Source organism: Schistocerca nitens, chromosome 10 (genome assembly GCF_023898315.1).
Source record: "Schistocerca nitens isolate TAMUIC-IGC-003100 chromosome 10, iqSchNite1.1, whole genome shotgun sequence".
In the NCBI taxonomy this organism is placed as follows: Eukaryota; Metazoa; Arthropoda; class Insecta; order Orthoptera; family Acrididae; genus Schistocerca; species Schistocerca nitens.
In genome coordinates this window covers 27,008,333-27,029,949 of record NC_064623.1, presented here as the reverse complement: position 1 = coordinate 27,029,949, position 21,617 = coordinate 27,008,333, and the positions used below count along the sequence as shown (strand labels likewise).

The 21,617-nt window shown below is 41.6% G+C and overlaps 1 protein-coding gene across 5 annotated transcripts in view; it reads right to left on the bottom strand.

Moving 5' to 3' along the window:
• Nucleotides 1–21,027, bottom strand: part of LOC126210295 (kinesin light chain) — a 424,978-nt gene extending 403,951 nt beyond the window's left edge. The window contains exons 1-3 of one of the 5 annotated variants that reach the window (XM_049939490.1): nt 20,954–20,991; nt 20,558–20,637; nt 18,413–18,495 (exon numbers count right to left, since the gene is read on the bottom strand). Coding sequence is in view for 3 of the 5 variants with exons in the window: in XM_049939487.1 (XP_049795444.1) it covers nt 20,558–20,598 (41 nt within the window). In the remaining 2 variants the exon portion in view is untranslated. Of the gene's footprint in view, nt 1–18,412; nt 18,496–20,557; nt 20,638–20,953 lie in introns of all 5 variants that reach the window. The other 4 variants (XM_049939489.1, XM_049939487.1, XM_049939491.1 and 1 more) reach the window with 4 other exon arrangements.
• Nucleotides 21,028–21,617: the final 590 nt, after the last annotated feature.

The following is a 21,617-nucleotide window of genomic DNA, read 5'->3' as shown; positions in this document are numbered from 1 at the left end:
ATCGCAGGGGGTAAGATCAGGGCTTCTTGGAGGCCAGTGATGAAGTGCTCTGTCACGGGCTGCCTGGCGGCCGATCCATCGCCTCGGGTAGTTGACGTTCAGGTAGTTACGGACAGATAAGTGCCAATGTGGTGGCGCTCTATCCTGCTGAAATATGAATTGTTGTGCTTCTTGTTCGAGCTGAGGGAACAGCCAATTCTCTAACATCTCCAGATACTGTAGTCCAGTTACAGTAGCACCTTCGAAGAAAAAGGGACCAAAAACTTTATTGGCTGAAATGGCACAGAAAACGTTCACCTTAGGCGAGTCACGTTCATACTGAGTTGTTTCCCGCGGATTCTCAGTGCCCCATATACAGACATTGTGACGGTTGACTTTCCCGTTAGTGTGGAAAGTTGCTTCATCATTAAACACAATCTTTCAAACGAAAGATTCATCTGTTTCCATTTGAGCAAGGATAAAATCACAGAAATCGATTATTTTAATCTTATCAGCTGCAGACAGTGCTTGAACCAATTTCAGACGATAAGGTTTCATAACTGCTTGCTGGATGCTGTTACATTTTCATCACTCGTTCTCGGCCGTCCAGAACTTTTCCCTTTGCACAAACACCCATTCTCTGTAAACTGTTTATACCAACGTTTAATACACCACCCTATCAGGAGGTTTAACACCATACTTCGTTCGAAATGCACGCTGAACAACTGTCGTCGATTCACTTCTGCCGTACTCAATAACACAAAAAGCTTTCTGTTGAGCGGACGCCATCTTAGCATCAACTGACGCTGACGCCTAGTCAACAGCGCCTCAAGCGAACAAATGCACAACTAAATGAAACTTTATAGCTCCCTTAATTCGCCGACAGATAGTGCTTAGCTCTGCCTTTTGTCGTTGCAGACTTTTAAATTCCTAAAGTTGTGGTATTCTTTTTGAATCACCCTGTATAACAACAGATCAGGAATTCAGGAAGGCTGTGAGGGACACACGTGTATACTGGGGATTCTTTGATGACACTGATCATTATTTAATCTGCAGTGAAATTGGGATTGTGAGGCCAAAAGTGCAGGAGGTCAGGTCCATATGTAGGAGGATAAGAGCAGAGAAACTTCAGGATAAGGAAATCAGGCACAAGTACATAACAGCGATCTCAGAAAGGTACCAGTTAGTTGAATGTAGTCAATTACAGTCACTGGAAAAGGAATGGACAAGGTACAGGGACACAGTACTAGAAGTGGCTAAAGAATGGCTTCGAACAGGTAGGTAGTGTGTAAAGGTAGGATGAAGCAAACAGCTTGGTGGAATGACAGTCAAGACAGCCTGTAAAAGGAAAAAGGAGGCGTATCAAAAATGGCTACATACTAGAACTCAGGTAGACAGAGAAAGGTATGTTGAAGAAAGAAACAAAGCCAAACAGATAATTGCAGCATGCAAGAAGAAATCTTGGGAAGACTTTGGAAACAGGTTGGAGACTATGGGTCAAGCTGCTGGAAAACCATTCTGGAGTGTAATTAGCAGTCTTCGAAAGGGAGGTAAGAAGGAAATGACAAGTATTTTGGACAGGTCAGGAAAACTGCAGGTGAATTCTGTGGATGCCTTGGGCAAATGGAGGGAATATTTTGAAGAGTTGTTCAATGTAGGTGAAAATACGATCAGCAATGTTTCAGATTTCGAGGTAGAATGGGATAGGAATGATGATGGAAATAGGATCACATTTGAGGAAGTGGAGAAAATGGTCAATAGATTGCAGTGCAATAAAGCGGCTGGGGTGGATGAAATTAAGTCGGAACTCATCAAATACAGTGGAATGTCAGGTCTTAAATGGCTACACAGGATAATTGAAATGGCCTGGGAATCGGGACAGGTTCCATCAGACTGGACAACAGCAGTAATCACACCAATCTTTAAACATAGAAACAGAAAAGATTGTAACAACTACAGAGGTATCTCTTTAATCAGCGTTGTGGGTAAAATCTTCTCAGGTATTGTTGAAAGGAAAGTGCGAGTATTAGTTGAGGACCAATTGAATGAAAATCAGTGTGGGTTTAGGCCTCTTAGAGGTTGTCAGGACCAGGTCTTTAGCTTACGGCAAATAATGGAGAAGTGTTATGAGTGGAACATGGAATTGTATCTATGCTTTATAGATCTAGAAAAGGCATATGACCGGGTTCCTAGGAGGAAGTTATTGTCTGTTCTACGAGATTATGGAATAGGAGGCAAACTTTTGCAAGCAATTAAAGGTCTTTACATGGATAGTCAGGCAGCAGTTAGAGTTGACGGTAAATTGAGTTCATGGTTCAGAGTAGTTTCAGGGGTAAGACAAGGTTGCAACCTGTCTCCACTGTTGTGCATATTATTTATGGATCATATGTTGAAAACAATAGACTGGCTGAGTGAGATTAAGATATGTGAACACAAAATAAGCAGTCTCGCATATGCGGATGACTTAGTTGTGATGGCAGATTCGATTGAAAGTTTGCAAAGTAATATTTCAGAGCTAGATCAGAAATGTAAGGACTATGGTATGAAGATTAGCATCTCCAAAACGAAAGTAATGTCAGTGGGAAAGAAATATAAACGGATTGAGTGCCAAATAGGAGGAACAAAGTTAGAACAGGTGGACGGTTTCAAGTACTTAGGTTGCATATTCTCACAGGATGGCAACATAGTGAAAGAACTGGAAGCGAGGTGTAGCAAAGCTAATGCAGTGAGCACTCAGCTACGATCTACTCTCTTCTGCAAGAAGGAAGTCAGTACCAAGACTAAGTTATCTGTGCACCGTTCAATCTTTCGACCAACTTTGTTGTATGGGAGCGAAAGCTGGGTGGATTTGGGTTACCTTATCAATAAGGTTGAGGTTACGGATATGAAAGAAGCCAGGATGATTGCAGGTACTAGTAGATGGGAACAATGGCAGGAGGGTGTCCACAATGAGGAAATCAAAGAAAAACTGGGAATGAACTCTATAGATGTAGCAGTCAGGGCGAACAGGCTTAGATGGTGGGGTCATGTTACACGCATGGGAGAAGCAAGGTTACCCAAGAGACTCATGGGTTCAGCAGTAGAGGGTAGGAGGAGTCAGGGCAGACCAAGGAGAAGGTACCTGGATTCGGTTAAGAATGATTTTGAAGTAATAGGTTTAACATCAGAAGAGGCACCAATGTTAGCACTGAATAGGGGATCATGGAGGAATTTTGTAAGGGGGCTATGCTCCAGACTGAACGCTGAAAGGCATAATGTCTTAAATGATGATGATGATGATGATGATGATGATGATGACGTAAAATACAACAGCCGCGCGGGATAAGCCGAGTGGTCTCAGGTGCTGCAGTCATGGACTTTGCGGCTTTTACAGGCGGAGGTTCGAGTCGTTCCTCGGGCATGTGTGTGTGTGTGTGTGTGTGTGTGTGTGTGTGTGTGTGTGTGTGTGTGTCCTTAGGATAATATAGGTTAAGTAGTGTGTAAGCTTAGGGACTGATGACCTTAGCAGTTAAGTCCCATAAGACTACGCACACATTTGAACATTTTTTAAAAATACATTTAGAGTTTTGTAAACAACTACATATTATTCCCTTTGCAGACAACGGAAAATACCTAAAACCAGTAGGTGACTCATTTCTGGTCAAAAACAGGAATTTAACTCTGTTGCAAAAGGCGAGCAGCAGGTAAAGTAGCCATCCAGGAAGAACAGTTGCAATTTTAACAATAAACTGCATCTAAAAAAGTCGCCAAACCAACATATTTTTATGAGGCTGAAACTTTCGTTTTAAACCGAAAGAGAAACACTAAAATTCAGAACAGAGAACGAAAAGTAATGAGGAAAATCATAGATCCACTTTATACTGGAAAAGGAACACACACACACACACACACACACACACACACACACACACACACACACACACACTATGAACTAATAATGGAACTGAAAAGTATTTTTGGGAGAAAAAAAAAAAGCACGGCTAAATTTCTATGGGCATATTAAAAGAATGGCGCCAACCAGATTAATTAGAACGGTTTTGGAACTCTACGAAAATCGCAGTAATATTTAAACACTAAAATGGGTCGGTGTAATAAAAGCAGACCTGAAAATAAGCAGGATTAACATAACTTTATGTACCACACAGCAAAGTTGTAAGGAGGGAATTCACGACTGGAGAAGCTGGCCATGCAGCAAAAAAAGATCCGGACAATTTGCTCTGACGAGGCAAAGAGCCCATTCTGGGAGAACGATGATAATTCGGACACACAGAAAACTAACACAAAACTCTGAAAAAAGCCTCGTGTACATCGCGTGGTCCGGTAGGGCTTGATTAACGATAACATTAAATTACCTATCGTTGAGGTTTTCTCCTAATTCCGTAATGTTCCAACCTGCGGTCCTCCTCAATGAAGCCTCCAGAGATGAGACAGTCCTTCACCTCCAGCGTCAGTCGTCGTGACGTATACGGAGAGCAGATTCCGCTTGCCCCATTTCCGATCACTCGAGCCACACGCAGATGAGCTGAACGCACCGCGCACGCGCAAACCAGCCGTGTGGAGAAATGCCCACGGGGCCGTTCCCGTCCGCACTGGTCGGACAGCGGGCCGCTCACACGCAAAGTAACCACAAGGGTGTGGGGGGGGGGGGGGGGGAGGCGGCTGTGGCCTCGCATGACTCACCGCCGACCGCCGGTCCCTGCTCCCTCCCCTCCCATCATTCTCCACCCACACCACCTCCTTAGCGCGGCAGAACAACCACGTCCGGGACAGGAGAACCCGTACAAGATTTGAGGGACCCTTCACACTGTCAATAATACGGGCTGTATCAAAAAGAATCATCCGATTTGGCACGTCTATATTTCTGAAACTAATACACATACAATTAATTTTTGTCTTTTGAGGAATGGGGCACTCAAAACTTTTCATACCTTTTCATAGGTGTTCAATATGCTCCCCTTGAGGTGTACGGCATATGTCAATGCGGTATTGGAATTGTTCCCACACTTCAGCGAACGTGTCTCGAGTTACAGCTTCCACAGCTGTTGTTATGGCCGGTATTACACTATCAAATTTCTTTGTCAAAGATTTGATCAAAGATGTGATCAAATATTCCGTCAAATATATTTGACAAAGATCTTTGACGTAGCGTTAGAAGGGGTATTACACTGTCATATTTTTCGTCAAAGTTCAAGATGGCTGACAACAACAACTTATTAACCGCAGCAGTTGCATGTACCACAATTGCAAAATGGCTCTGAGCACTATGGGACTTAACATCTATGGTCATCAGTCCCACAATTGCACTGTGTGCACATGCGGAGGAGAAGCGGGAGGAAAAAAGGAAACATACCTGGGTGAAGCTGTGGGTTTTACGACGACACGGTGAAAGCATTCAACAAAACTTGTTACGTGAGCTTATAGTGAAGGACATCAAGTCGTACATCAATTACTTAAGAATGGATTAGCATACATTTCTGTATGTGCTCAATGAAGTGTATCCTCATATCACAAAGCACAATATTCACTTAAGAACTGCTACATCTGCAGAAGACAGGCTCACTGTAACACTCCGATTCTTTGCTACAGGAGAGGGTTGGGTTGGGTTATGTTAGGTCAGGTCTCCAATCTTCGTAATCTATTTTTTTATTCGGCGTGCCTCACGTTGTAAAGCGTCACATCAGCTTCATATATCTCTATCAATTTTGTAGCTGTCGGCACACATCAATTGTATTTACCGGCAATGTTTATAAAAAACACTACAGACGACAGAATGCAGGGATGCTAGCGCTCCATGTGGTAACATGCCACATTGCAGTGAACAGAAGACAAGCGACTTCTTTGATCAAATCTACAGCGAGGCCCTAGATTTGATCAAATATTGGACGACATTTGACAAAGTTCCCTATTACACCATCAAATATCTTTGACAAAGATATTGGACAAAGTTACTTGACAAAGAAATTTGATAGTGTAATACCGGTCTATGCGATGTCTCAGTTCGTTCATTGTTGTTGGTAACGGAGGCACATAAACAGAGTCTTTTATAAACCGTCACAAGAAATAATCACTTAAAGTTACGTCCGGTGACCTTGGAGGCCAGTAATGTAAGGCTGAATTATTTGGTCCAGTACGACCGATTCATCGTTCAGTAATCCTTCGATATAAAGTTTCCCACATTTGCAGAAGCCAGTGTGGCGGTGCGGTGCTCCATCCTGGTGATTCGATGAACCCTCTGCCAGGCACTTGAATGTTATTTGTAGAGTATCCGTGTAGATGTAGATAAAGTCCTGTGGGAAAAGACACTACTCAAGCATATCGAGAAATGTGCTTCCTGTAACAGTGTTCTCGGCAGATAAAAATGGACCATATACCTATTCCCGTGAAACTGCACAAAACACATTAAATTTTGGAGACTCCATGTTATGTTGTACAACTTCATGTAATTGTTTCCTATCCCATTTTCTCACATTATGAAGATTCACCTTTCCATTTAAAATGGAATGTTGCCTCGTCACCAAACATTAAGCGTTGAAGAAAACTGTCATCCTCCATTTTGCCAAGAACGAAATTACAGAACTCCACACGTTTTTGTTTGTTACCTTCAAGAAGAGCTTGCAGTAGCCGGATTTAGTATGGTTTCATGTTTAAACGTCGACGCAACACGCGCCAGACGGACATCGGGGACATGCTGAGCAGTCGAGCTGCACGGCAAACGGATTTCTGCGGACTCCCTGTGAAACTATGGCGTGTGCGGTCGACGTCTGTGTCAGACACTCGGGGACGGCCCGGCGATTTGCCTTTACACAAACAACCTGTTTTTACGAATTGTTCGTGCCATCACCTGATGCTCCGTGCTGTAGGCGCATCCACACCATACCCAGTACGAAAGTCACGCTGAACAGTTATTACTGACCCGCACTGCGCAGAACATAAAACGCAAAACGCTTTCTGTTGTTCCGACGCCATTTTTACTAGAACTGAAGTGAGCCCACACTGCTGCTACCTAGCGGGAACCATGCAAAACTCGAGAGGTTGCTTTTTCCAACAGTACATTGTTCACGCAAATATCTCAAATAACACAATAGTTATGATTTTCTTTAAACCGGATGATTCTTGAAACTTCCTGGGAGATTAAAACTGTGTGCCGGACCGAGACTCGAACTCGGGGCCTTTGCCTTTCGCGGGCAAGTGCTATATCAACTGAGCTACCCAAGCACGACTCACGCCCCGTCCCCACAGCTTTAATTCCGCCAGTACCTCGTCTCCTACCTTCCAAACTTCACAGAAGCTCTCCTGCGAACCTTGCAGAACTAGCACTCCTGGAAGAAAGGATATTGCGGAGACATGGCTTAGTCACAGCCTGGGGGATGTTTCTAAAAACATGTCTCCGCAAAATCCTCTCTTCCAGGAGTGCTAGTTCTGCAAGGTTCGCAGGAGAGCTTCTGTGAATTTGGAAGGTAGGAGAGGAGGTACTGGCGGAATTGAAGCTCAGTTGGTAGAGCACTTGCCCGCGAAAGGCAAAGGTCCCGAGTTCGAGTCTCGGTCCGGCACACAGTTTTAATCTGCCAGGAAGTTTCATATCAGCGCACACTCCGCTGTAGAGTGAAAATTTCATTCCGGATGAATCTTTTTGATACACGCTGTGCCATCAAACCGTCAACATATTGACGGTCTACGGCGCTTATTGAGGTATTGTCAATACTAGATATATTAACGATTAGTGTCGATGCACCTCAAAATAGTCTCAGTAGCGTCAATTTGTACGCAGCGTGTGGTCTAGAACAGACGGTTTGACAATATTCGCCATTCAGATGCTGACAGAGGTTCATGAGCGGCCCACACGGCGTTAGTGTTCACTGTTTATGTTTTCATTTCATATTAGAACATACATCGCTCAGATCGTTTTCAAGTAGTCTTTTGACATGCTTTTAACACGAAAGAGCATAGGCCTAAGGACTATGCAGTGGTAGTCGCATTTACCACTTTAGGAAGGTCAATGGAGGATTCACTACGACATTGCTTTTTTTTATTAATCTAAAGTGACCACACGTCCCGATTTTGCCGGGACAGTTCCGGTTTTTGGGGTCCTGTCACCCGGGACGCCAAAATGTTCCGGTTTTTACAAATCAAACCCAAGTCTCGGTCATGAGACTTCTCACATTTTTAGCACTGTAAAAATGTTTTGCTCTTTATTTCCATATCATATTCCAGCTCTAACATACCACATTATAGAATGCGTTCACACGATCTGTCAAGTTCGAGACCTCAATAATACTTGCGCTGAGGTTGGTACTACTGAGCTGGATTTCCCTAGCGGTAGCCCTTTCGTGATTGTTTTGTTCGCTTGAGTATTGTAGCACATACAAATTGTAACCAGCCTCGCAATGACCAAATGTCACTGCGTTTTCAGATCCGAACTTCAAGAGAGGTAAGTATCGTACTCATAATTAAGTCTCATAAACAGTGTGGTAACTCTGCTTTTAGTTAACCCTCAACTATTTCGGACCGTCTCTCAGAGCGCGCAACAAATTTTTTTTTTCTACATTATCACACACCCACGCAAACCGCAGTGGGGTCTTCCTGTTGGATGTGATACATAGATGCCAGAACTCTATACTATTACTGCACTTTTTTCCTTATTAGCCGGCGACGCAAACAGAGGGGTATTACAAGTTTTAAGTGTGTTTGTATATGTCAGTGGCACAATAACTTCCAAACGAAAGGTCCGATTTTCATGCAGTTTTTTGACAGCTGGTTTAATCAGAATGGTTTGTAGCTATGTTCCATAAAGGCATGTACAGTAGTTCAAATTTCACCAGCTAAATTTTAAGTAAAAAGTTTTACGTTAGCTCCCCTAAAAATACGATTCATAAGAGCTACATCAAGTTACGTACTGCCAGATTGTAGAGCGTAACACGTTGCCTGCCAACTACTAGTTACCTCGTACGAACGAACTAGCCACTGGTGCCAACTGCGTACGAGTTGAATCGTAGGAAACGAGTTTATGCATAAAGCCAGATACGGAAACATTCGTAGCAAATACGTGTGATTTACAGGTTTTTGAAGGGCAGGAACAGGTATAATATGTCATCTGGACGTAGTGAAAAAGAATTTTTATTTTTCCACTTGGAATAAAAAGTAAGAGCAAAGTACACACAAAATTTCATACAAATATTTTAGTTTCAGGTGAAAAGTGTGCCGCTAATGGTAATGGAAACAAAGTTTTTTTTTTTAATTGTTACTATGTCTTATAGCATAGGTTCCCAAATTTTTTATTCTGGCCCGGTTATTTTTTTTTTGCCTGCCCTTTCTGCACCACTGCAAATTTTTTGAATGAGCTACCGTCCCCACCGCTAATTGTTCTCCTGCCTTTCCACACTGATGCCAACACTAGCGAGAATACCGTCTTTGGCACAGACGAGATAAATTAATGAAGTACGTGAGTTCTGCGCGAGTAAAAACGTTGTCGGCCCTACTGCATTGCCCTTCTCCTTCAAAGCCTGCGCAGGTGAACTTTTTTTAAAAAAGTGATTTGGCATTACAGACAATGTTATTTATTCTCATATACGGTACCGATAAGTAGCAAAGACTACGAAATTAAATTCAACTTATTGTAACAACACTTTGCCACGCAGTTATAGTGCAAAAATTGCTAGATCTAATCACGCTGGCAACAATGAGAAAATGAGCACAGCTGACACGATTAACATTTCCAATGATGCTGCCAAGACCCCAAGTGGCTGATAATAAAGCAAATTCAAACACAGTATACAATGTAGTTCAAGCGTCAACTTTTAACAATGAAATGATAATTAGAGTTTCACAGTTATATTATCTTAGCTGTCCTCTATTAGTGAGAAGTATGTAGCTGTTTATTTTTAACTATGAAGTCAAAATTCGGTTCAAAAGATGTTATCTTTCTCCTTAGGACTGGTTCAACTTACAGTCGGTTTATATAGGCATATTTATTTCTTCAGGAACACCAATGTTGAAAACTCGGACTCACACTTATGTATCGAATCTAAAGGCATTAGAAATTTCGTGGCTTGTTCTGATAAAGTGGGATCTGAAACTTCCTGGCAGATTAAAACTGTGTGCCCGACCGAGACTCGAACTCGGGACCTTTGCCTTTCGCGGGCAAGTGCTCTACCAACTGAGCTACCGAAGCACGACTCACGCCCGGTACTCACAGCTTTACTTCTGCCAGTACCTCGTCTCCTACCTTCCAAACTTTACAGAAGCTCTCCTGCGAACCTTGCAGGACTAGCACTCCTGAAAGAAAGGATAGAGCACTTGCCCGCGAAAGGCAAAGGTCCCGAGTTCGAGTCTCGGTCGGGCACACAGTTTTAATCTGCCAGGAAGTTTCATATCAGCGCACACTCCGCTGCAGAGTGAAAATCTCATTCTGGAAACATCCCCCAGGCTGTGGCTAAGCCATGTCTCCGCAATATCCTTTCTTTCAGGAGTGCTAGTCCTGCAAGGTTCGCAGGAGAGCTTCTGTAAAGTTTGGAAGGTAGGAGACGAGGTACTGGCAGAAGTAAAGCTGTGAGTACCGGGCGTGAGTCGTGCTTCGGTAGCTCAGTTGGTAGAGCACTTGCCCGCGAAAGGCAAAGGTCCCGAGTTCGAGTCTCGGTCGGGCACACAGTTTTAATCTGCCAGGAAGTTTCATATCAGCGCACACTCCGCTGCAGAGTGAAAATCTCATTCTGGAAACATCCCCCAGGCTGTGGCTAAGCCATGTCTCCGCAATATCCTTTCTTTCAGGAGTGCTAGTCCTGCAAGGTTCGCAGGAGAGCTTCTGTAAAGTTTGGAAGGTAGGAGACGAGGTACTGGCAGAAGTAAAGCTGTGAGTACCGGGCGTGAGTCGTGCTTCGGTAGCTCAGTTGGTAGAGCACTTGCCCGCGAAAGGCAAAGGTCCCGAGTTCGAGTCTCGGTCAGGCACACAGTTTTAATCTGCCAGGAAGTTTCATATCAGCGCACACTCCGCTGCAGAGTGAAAATCTCATTCTGGAAACATCCCCCAGGCTGTGGCTAAGCCATGTCTCCGCAATATCCTTTCTTTCAGGAGTGCTAGTCCTGCAAGGTTCGCAGGAGAGCTTCTGTAAAGTTTGGAAGGTAGGAGACGAGGTACTGGCAGAAGTAAAGCTGTGAGTACCGGGCGTGAGTCGTGCTTCGGTAGCTCAGTTGGTAGAGCACTTGCCCGCGAAAGGCAAAGGTCCCGAGTTCGAGTCTCGGTCGGGCACACAGTTTTAATCTGCCAGGAAGTTTCATATCAGCGCACACTCCGCTGCAGAGTGAAAATCTCATTCTGGAAAGTGGGATCTCTTGACGACAAGATGTTCAAAAATCTATCACAGGACAGCACAGTTAACGAATCGGCATTTGAATCAGACAAATTACAGGATTCTAAATTGACTGAAAATGGTTCCTTTTCCATGTTCGGTTGCTGTTGATTGAAGGAAAATGCTACTTCAGATTAGCATCCACTGTGCAGTCCCAGTAAATGCTCCGTGATAAGAGTTGCTGTATCATGCGGGCATGAACATACGTTGTACTCTCTTTGAAATTCTCTTAGCTATGTGAGCCTCAGTGTTAGGCCAAACGCAGGACGATGGTCAGTAAAGTAGTATCTTAACGACGTGCAATTTCATTATTTACCAGAATGAGTACAACATATATGTAACATACAACTGTCATATGATCCCCTTTAGAAACTAAGCTTTTTAAATTAACTTATAATTACTAAAATGTGATTATTTAATAACGTACGTAATTGTAAACTGTCAATTACGACAAGGAGATATTTGCGCGAAACGGTATTTTATTTTCGTGTCCCGGCCGGGTTGCGACCGTTCACTTGGGGAACGATGTCTTACAGCATTCTTCCACGCAAAGACTTTGTGCTTCTTCACAAAATGGACCAAAAACCACGAGATAACTGGTAAAAGGCGATTAACGATAGGGTCATTTAATAAGTACACTGACGTACACAACTCATCTGGAAAATGTACTTTCTCCTTCTCGTTCTGCTCCATTTCTTTAAGGTGTAAGACGATATCTCAGCTGAACTTTCCAGTCTTTACGCCAACCACGAGATAATTCTCAGTCTCTATTTTCTCGTCAGTAATTGTTTTTTACAAAATTCGGAGACAGATGTACTACAACTGAGATGACGAATCAAATGGCACGAACCGTTTATCATGCATTCTGGGAGCAGTTCAGTCATTCTGTCCGTGGCTGTAAACGTGTTACAAAGATCTAAATAAAAGTCTTCAAGAATGTATGTTTATCGTATACGGCTGACCAACGATGACAGTTTCTGTCTCTTGAAGTTACTCTTTTCAGCACTTACAAAGCAGAAAAAGAACAAGAGATAATAAACATGTATATTCACCAGAACAATTTTTTACGTAATAAATAAATAAATAAAAAGGCGATCTGATAGCCCCTTACGTAGTAATGGTCTTCCTGCAGACATCCATAGACAGTAGACAGGTTAAATCAAATTTAAGTGAACAAACTCTCGTACACTGCCATTTATTTACTTTTAACACAGGTACCAACTCATAATAAAAAGAAGGAGAGCAGACCACAATGTACGTTACACGAAATGTAGAGGAGAGTTTTCTGTTCCTCATGAAAGGAAGTACAACATACACTATCACTTGAAAACGGCCAAACACAAGTCATCAGATACCAGTGCCGCATCTTCGAGAAGTTTAACAGACTTCTTTCGGTAAGTTGTTCCAAGTGACCACGAACTTAAACAAGCTGCAGCGGAAGGCACATGGGCCTTCCATTTTGTGCAAGAGAAGCATAGTTCTCGTTGAAGTAACGGTACGTCTAAACTAATCCAGAAGTGCTTAGAGTCTAAGTGCTCTTGTAGCCGTACGAAATGATCCACACTGTCGTGACGAATTCTAGCGAGAAATGTGCAAAGTGATCTGCATTATTATTCTTTCTGATGCATCTAATCATGGAAACACAAAAGCTCTTCCCTGTATTTGTTCGATATTTCTTTCCTCTTGAAGGCATATGCGTGAAAATTCTCCAGTTTAAAGAGCAGTCTGGTGAAACTGCAGATATTGTTGGAAACTTTCTATGCGATACCTTCACAGAATATAATTTGAATGATAAGGGATAAAGAATATTTTCCACAAATTAAAGGGATGGCTTGGTCGTGACACCATTGGTATAGGATGTGCAGTGCACATAGCGCATAATGCTGTAAATACAGCTGCAGCTTGTTAACCAGTCGATCTGGAGTGTGCCATTCACAAGATTTATTATTACTTCAACATATATTCTGTGCACGTAGAAAGCCTAAAAGAATTTTGTACATTTTTTGACGAAGAGCACAAACAATTACAGGGACACTGCAGTACCAGATGGTTGGCCTTGATGCCAGCCATTAGGAGAGTTTAAGGGAGAGGGTAAGGAGTCATTCCAATCCCGGGAGCGGAAAGACTTACCTTAGGGGGAAAAAAGGACGGGTACACACTCGCGCGCGCGCACACACACACACACACACACACACACATCCATCCACACATATACAGACACAAGCAGACATATATATGTCTGCTTGTGTCTGTATATACAAGCAGACATATATATGTCTGCTTGTGTCTGTATATGTGTGGATGGATATATGTGTGGATGGATATATATATATATATATATATATATATATGTGTGTGTGTGTGTGTGTGTGTGTGTGTGCGCGCGCGCTCGAGTGTATACCCGTCCTTTTTTCCCCCTAAGGTAAGTCTTTCCGCTCCCGGGATTGGAAAGACTCTTTACCCTCTCCCTTAAAACCCAAATCCTTTCGTCTTTCCCTCTCCTTCCCTCTTTCATGACGAGGCAACCATTGGTTGCGAAAGCTAGAATTTTGTGTGTATGTTTGTGTGTCTATCGACGTGCCAGCGCTTTCGTTTGGTAAGTCACATCATCTTTGCTTTTAGATATATTTTTTCCCAGGTGGAATGTTTCCTTGATACATTTCTTGCAGTTACTTGTCCGTAGTACACTCTGAAATCCCCGCACCACAGTGTCGCAGCTCACCGCTAGGAGAGCTAAAGGAAAACGGCCCAGCAGTTGGTAAAGAGGATGTATGGTGAAGCAGTTTGCTTTCTACATCTGAAGGGCATCCGTGCTGCAACAATCCACGCTGAGTTGGTGGAAGTTTACCGCAATAATACACGATCATATGATGGGTCTGGCGGCGCGGACGCTTCCAGCGTGGTCAGAAAAACGCCCGAATGACAAAGAACGAAGTGACGGATCACCTCTCTCTTTAGAATAGGGAATCGCAATTGGTGCTAGAAGACCGGCGTGTCACAGTCGAAACGACAGCTGAAAAAGTGAAAATCAGTCTCATATCCCTGCTCAGCATCTTGGATGACGTTTCGAGCATAAAAAAATTTGCGGTCCGCTAGGTTTCGCGACCATTCAAAAAAAAAAAAAAAAAAAAAAAAAAAAAAAAAAAAAAAAAAAAAAAAAAAAACCACCAAACCGAGGCAGCAGCAGAAATCGGTGCAATCCATCATCTAATTACCATGGACGAGTGTTGCGTCTATCATTTCGAACTTGAGACAGAGGAGCAAAGCAAATAGCGGAAAAAAGTACACGGATATTCAAAATGAAAGAACAGATTTCAGTTGTTTATTACAGACAAACTAGTAAAGTTAGAAACATTGCACATGTCATCGGATAGATGAGGGTTCAAGGTTTTGACACAGTTGCGTTGTTCGTTTGTAGCAACATGGGAGCTACACCACACGAAAATTCATTGTGTGCTGGAATTTGCGTTAAGTGAATTCATTGTTCAAGTGCAACGTGCATGCCGCCGCCAATCCGGCAAGAAACCAGATTTATGATTGGCATAAAAAATTCGTCCAACATGAGAGATCACCGAAATCTGAATGTTTTTTGTGCTTTCTGTTCACAAAGTTTATGGACCTTTCTTCATCGCGGAAAAAACTGTGATAGAAACGTCATACCTGGACACTCTGCAAAACTGTTTCTTCTTCACAAATATTACAATGATTTCATTTTTAAGCGTGACGGTGCCCTCTCTCACTTTCACCTTGAGGTTCGGCGTTATTTTAACACTGTCCCACGACGTTGAATGGAAAGAGGTGGGCAACATGACAATGTAAATTGTTTCTGACTTTCCAGGTAACCAGACAACACACCTTGCGACTTTTTCCCTGTGGGGTTTCACAGAAGGCAGAGTGTATGTTCCATGTACGCTAGCTACTCTTCTAGGTCTGAGAAATCGAATTGTTGAAGCTGTCGAGACAAACAAGAACCTGGAATGATATCGACTATAGTTTCGATATTTCTAGGACAACGCATGATGCTCATGTTGAGTGTATTGGTATAGTGTCTGTGCGTGGGTAAAGCTTCGACCCTTCCTCTAACCAGTGATTCGCGCAATGTGTTTCTTTCACAGTTTGTTAAACAACCGACATCTGTAATTTCTTTGAACCACACTGGAGATTCATCACCCTCGAAAAGGGTAATGACCCCAACCATCATCAGGCGAGGTGATGGTTATATAAGTGCGCGTGCGAGAGAGAGAGAGAGAGAGAGAGAGAGAGAGAGAGAGAGAGAGAGAGAGAGAGCGCCATGTCGTGGTGTTCACAGGTTATTTCCATACGGAGCAAACCATCACAATCGCGAAATCTTCTGACAAGGATACTGGAGGACGTCATAGGGAGTATTTTTGCTCCATCGTAATGCCCCAGCTCATTGTGCACAGTTACATATGCTGCTTCCATGGACTATCAAATCCTCCCCTCCCCGCTACTTTCAAGAGACATGGCATTTACTGACTTTCCTCGGATGAAGGAACTGTTACGTGGCAGGCATTTACAGAATATCGATAAGGTCATGTTTCAGGTGTAATGTTTTCTGAACAGCCAAAATTCAGACTTTTGCAACGACAGCTTCAGCACGTCGGCCATCGTTAAGAAAGTTTTCGCACTGAAAAGTTACCCCTCGTCGAGTATTTGTACCGTATTCATCTATTAATACCTTCCGAAATGCATCAATAGCTCGACACCAGTTTCCATCTTAACGTCAAGCTCTGTGTAGCGAAGTGAAAACGGGGGTGGGGGAAACAACGTATCACAGCACGTCGCCTCAGGAGCTGCAGAAATGAGTATACCAACAGTGATGGCGTGAGACCCGGTGTACGTCACGGCCAGGCGTGATGACTCTAGCAGCTGCATGCAAATGAATCACCATGCTGCATGAAGCAAGTCGGGAAGAAGATGGGAGAAGCTCGTCTGGGCGAGCACAGAAATTCAGTCATCCACAACATCACAAGGTACAACCCGGAAGATTGAGAGCTATGGAGATAGCGACGACCGGCAGGAGGCAGAGGTTTTACGTCTGTATACTCAGGTTACCACACTAGTTCACAAGAAAAACGCTTTTTTCATGCTGGACATTAATTTTTTTTATTTCATTTATGTACCCAGATACGTTTTTAACAAGGCGTCTTCAGTGGGTGTCCTACATCACACGATTTTTTTGTTTCACATATTGAGTGTAGATTTAAAACAGTTCACTCAAGTTTGTTTTAATAATAAAACAACACAGATACTTACAGATCTGAGTCCGATTCATTATCTGAAAATCAAGTAGCTTTCCCTCATGTGGAACGCCTGTTGAAAGCCAATTTTTCATGTAGTCACTGTTTTTGTAACATGACAATTTGACTGCTACTTTCTGTGTCCAGAGTCATTTGTTTTTCTAAGGGTTGCTAACTTTTTTTTTTTTAATTACACACTCAGGAGACTAATAGGATTTGTGTTCATCTTTTGGCATGTTGTCTATTGCGTAGTCAGATAGTGTAAACAGCGAGTGGTTAGTCATATTTACTTGTTCATTTTGCAGGAGTTCTTTTTTGCCATTGTTTAGTATATGTGGTTATTTTCTTGTCATGTCAGCGGGTGACTTACTTATTCTATTTCCATGTCTTCTCCTCTTGTAGAAAGCTTGTGATTCATTCCTCATAAATGTTCTGCAGAAGTTGATCGACTGGTCTGATATTTCAATGCTCCGACAGATTCTTTCGAGTATTGAATGTTCTGCTGGTTTGTCCTACATACCTTACATAAAAAGTGTTGCATAGTAACTGGTATACTCCTGCCTCCTGGTAGATGCCTGTGCCTCATTATTTTGGAAATGTATATTTGGACTACATTGTTGGTTTTAAATCTTCCCTTTTGAAAATGCAGGTTTTTTGTGTGAGAGTTTGTGCTTGTATGTCAGTGTCCAAAATCTTAAATTGCCTTTCTTGTTGGCATGTATTCTTTGTTTCATTGTTGTTCTGTCACTGTGTGCTTGTCTTTATCGAGTATTATTGTGCTGTTTGTGGCTGTGTGAATTGTGTTTATTTACAGTACTTTTTTTAAATTTGTGGCTAGATTATTACTGGACCCATACTTTGTTGCTTATAAAATACTGCAACTTGTAATTACAGTAATTTTTTTTCATCAGTGGTTAGTACAATTCTCCAGAAAATTTTCAAGAAAACTGCAACCTCGTAACTTCAACAACATCCAAATTTACACAACAAAGTAGAAGTGTGCATCCACCATTGCTGTATTCACGATATTAAATAGAGGTCTGCAGATTATGTCTGTGCGAGCACATAGATGAGGGAATGCTGTTTCTTTCTGTTGTTGCCATCCACATTCAGTCATTTCATTTTCTTTTATTTACACATTTTAGTTAGAGGGAAGGCCCATCCAAGTGTTAAGGTAACTGAGAAATGTCCTGCGTTGAACATATGTCTTAATTTTCTGTAATTTTCATGTTACTCTATTCTTGGAAAGTTAGTTGAGAAATTTGGGAATGGATATAGATAAAAAAATGTAAACACTTGTAGCCCATAAGCAAGGAAAATCTGCATTTAACATCTACCCCAAGGATTCATCCTGGAATTTGTAGAAAAGAGGGGTGGGAGGGAGAGTAGATTGTTTATGCACGACATGCTCACCTGTATGTAACTAGTAAGCAGCTCAAACTAAGATCCAAGCTGGCCAGACCTTGGTTATGTGCACATTAGCAGTAAACGTGTAGTCCACACCACAAATTCTGGACAGTGGGCAATATACGTAGCACACTCCAAACATGAAACAGCAAAGTAATCTCATTTACTAATATAAATATATTTTTAGCTTTCAATAGCACACCTGAGTTTCTATGACGTCCAGAATAATGTATCCATTTTTAGAAATCGCCAAACTGTCACAGGCATAATTGATGGCACTGGAGGTAATTACTCCAGAAATTAATCTCAGCTCAGGGCATCACCCTGTTTAGGTGTGTTACTGCATGATTACATTTATTACCCGTATTAACACATTTCAGTACTGCTCACTACGTGAAGCTGTATAAAAATATGGAGACATACCTTACACTATTGGAACTAGAAGTGCCACACAGTTCTGAATAATTCACCAGGAGTGGTATATGCCGACTAACTTCTATCAGTACCTGCCAACAATGAATGTTTAGGTTCCCTTCAATTCACTGTGACACACAATCAGCATCACTGCCTGTTGTTATTCTACCACAGAATTTAAGAGAAATTTGTATGTCTACAAAAAATAATAATTACACTCTCACAGAAAGATCTACTGCTACAGTGGATGTACTAGCTAACCATACAATCAAGTCGCTGTCACTCCAACGCAGAAAAATATAGGGATGCATGAATCTTAAAAGTCCATAAATACTACAACAGTTAATTGTTATCACTACTACAGGACCAGTACAATGATATGTTCTTATGATACATGATATTTCAGCATTTACTGCTTTCAATTACTTCAATCATATTGTCTCATGGTACTTCTAGAAAAACCAGAAGAGTAAACAAAATTTTTGCTTTAGTTGCTGACTACATTACTCAATGCACACAGAGTTGTGGGCAACTGCTTCTCAAATTTCAGGTTCATCATGATATGTGATGATTACAATAGCGACGTTGTGCGACATCATGTGTGCAAAACGCTAAAAATATTTCTTTTACCTGTGTATTGGTTTTCGTTTGTAGGTTTTGGTGAAGCCCAGGGCTACATTAGGTTGGAAGGTGACAGTTGTGAGTTCGCAAAGCACTATCACAAACTTCATTTAATCTAGAAGGTAACACTACCAATTTTTTTTTTGCACTTACAAAACTGTACATAAAATTTGTAGCCCTTTATCAGAAGTTACGCAGATTTTGTTGACGTGTGTGTGGTTTTAATTCAGAAACACAATAAAATACTGTGTGTTCTTGTTGCACTATTTCCAGTCCACAATGTTAGGCATAGGAAGGAATCGAAACACAAAGGAAGTAAAGAAAAAATTATCCCTCCACTATAGGAACAGTTAATACATCAATACTTGACTCTGAATTGCTCAACGCAACACTGAGTAATCGAAAGAAAATTATTGGAGCATCATAAATGCCTGCAACACAGTTGAACAGGTTGAGCCACACCCATCTTATAAACAACAGTCAATTGCACGAGTGCATGTAGTTGAAAACATCTGAAATTTACATTTACAAATATCATTTGATGACTGTCACCCTTCAGATGAGCAAGAGTACAATGTTAGCAGTCCTTTGCTTGCAAATTTCCAGTGAATCACTGCATTCTCCACTTTTATAATATTCACAAAATATAACAATTTTGTTTAGATGACTTTACCTCATTGATACTGTTGGGAGCTTCACTACATCTACACAATATTACCGTTTAGCTTTTCCCAGAACATTCACTAATGCAATAGCCACAAAGAGGTAGGAATAAAGGAATTTAATAAGGGTACAACACTGTTTTGCCATTAAGTGAGTGAAGATTGGGTACCAGCTTCATGGAAAATTTAATCTTGTAAAATATATTAGACAGCTTTCTTCGATATACGCACATCACGTGTTTATCTTGATTAAGTTCTGCATTACTTATAATTAATCCATCCATCACCATTCAGGAATTTAATTATGTTACTTCTGCTGCATTTCTCAATAAGTGGTATACTGTTCTGCATACAATATTTTCGCTGTTAGTTTCCAGTGACATTGTGTGCGCTTTGTATGTAGAAAACCATTTGATCCAACATGAAGGCTTAGTTACAAGCATTCTGTGCAAATGACTGATTACATAGTCCGTATTCAGACTCTGGAACAGACACCAAAAATACATCTGTGTAACGTCTACCTGGTGTTGGAATACACAGTGGTGAATAGGTGCCAGTCAAAGTACAAATTGACATTTACTAGTACATTTACTGACAGCAACAGACGTACAACAATAGCATATACTGCATTGCGCAAAACTTTCATCGTCGCGAAAACTGATTGGAAAGAACAAATCCGTGTTCAATAAGTACCACGAAAACTACAGTTCTATACTTCGATTTTCTTACTGCACAACTCAACATACCAAATAAGGGAAAATGTTGGTGACAGCGTTGTCCATGATATATAGTTTAAACCTTTTGCCGAAGGTAACAAGTAATTCATAAGAAAGATAAGTTTACTAATGTATTCAAAATGTTGCAAACTTACTGCTTGTCGCGATCTTCCATAACTACTTCACATGAAACCATAAGGACTGCTGTCCATTTATCAGTTCAGCGAAGTATGGTCTGAAAGAAAAAGCAGATGCTACGTAAGACTGTTTATTTACTCATTCACATCGAATGGATTCCGTCTTTATTATTTTTTGTCTCAGATACCGAAGCCTGATTAGACGTCAAGAACTACACAACAAATTTTGCCGCATGATGTCATGAGAAAATGGCGAGAAAGTTGACTCATGTAGACAATTATTCAACAACTTTTGAATGAAGAAGATGAAAATGATGCTTTTTTGCAAGTAAATACAACTAGATTTCGCCTATTGCCACTGAAAACGCTTGCAGATGGCAACAATTTTCGCTAAATGTATTCCATGCAACTTACCTGACAGTTCACTGGCACTACTTGCACAAACTTCTGCACGTCTGCTGCTGCACTCTGTCGACAGTCACACAAACAAAAGCTTCATTCGCCTTCGAGAATCGATAGTCGTAGCTAAATTACCCTCGATCTCTCGAGAGAAATTATACATCTGTACGAGAACAAATTCGTTTTTAGGTGCAGAAGGTTGCATCATGTGAAAACAATCAGACTTTGGGTTTTGAAGAGTATATTTTTAAGACTGTGCTACTGACACCTTAATCTGTAATGTGTCTGTCTGTATTCCAGAATACTGCAAGCGATGCGTCACAAAAAATTTGCAATGCCACCGATACGAAAACACACACACACAGAGATGGTGGGGTCAATAATAAGGGGAAGGCGTGCGATGCAAATGATCTCTCCAGGAGGAATGATTAGCATACTTCTAGTTCGTGACTAGTAGTATTATTTCCACCAGTTTGCTGTTCTAATACTTATCTTGATTACTGCATCAGTATACCGCTTCATAGTATTAGATGAACCACTGAAGGATGGTATACACCAGTGAAACATCAAGATGCAAACTTTTAAATGTGTACACAACTGTCAACACAGAAAACATCAGGTGTAACTAAAGCTGCATGTTGGAAAGATATGTGTATGCCACACAGAGCTAAGAGCAGCT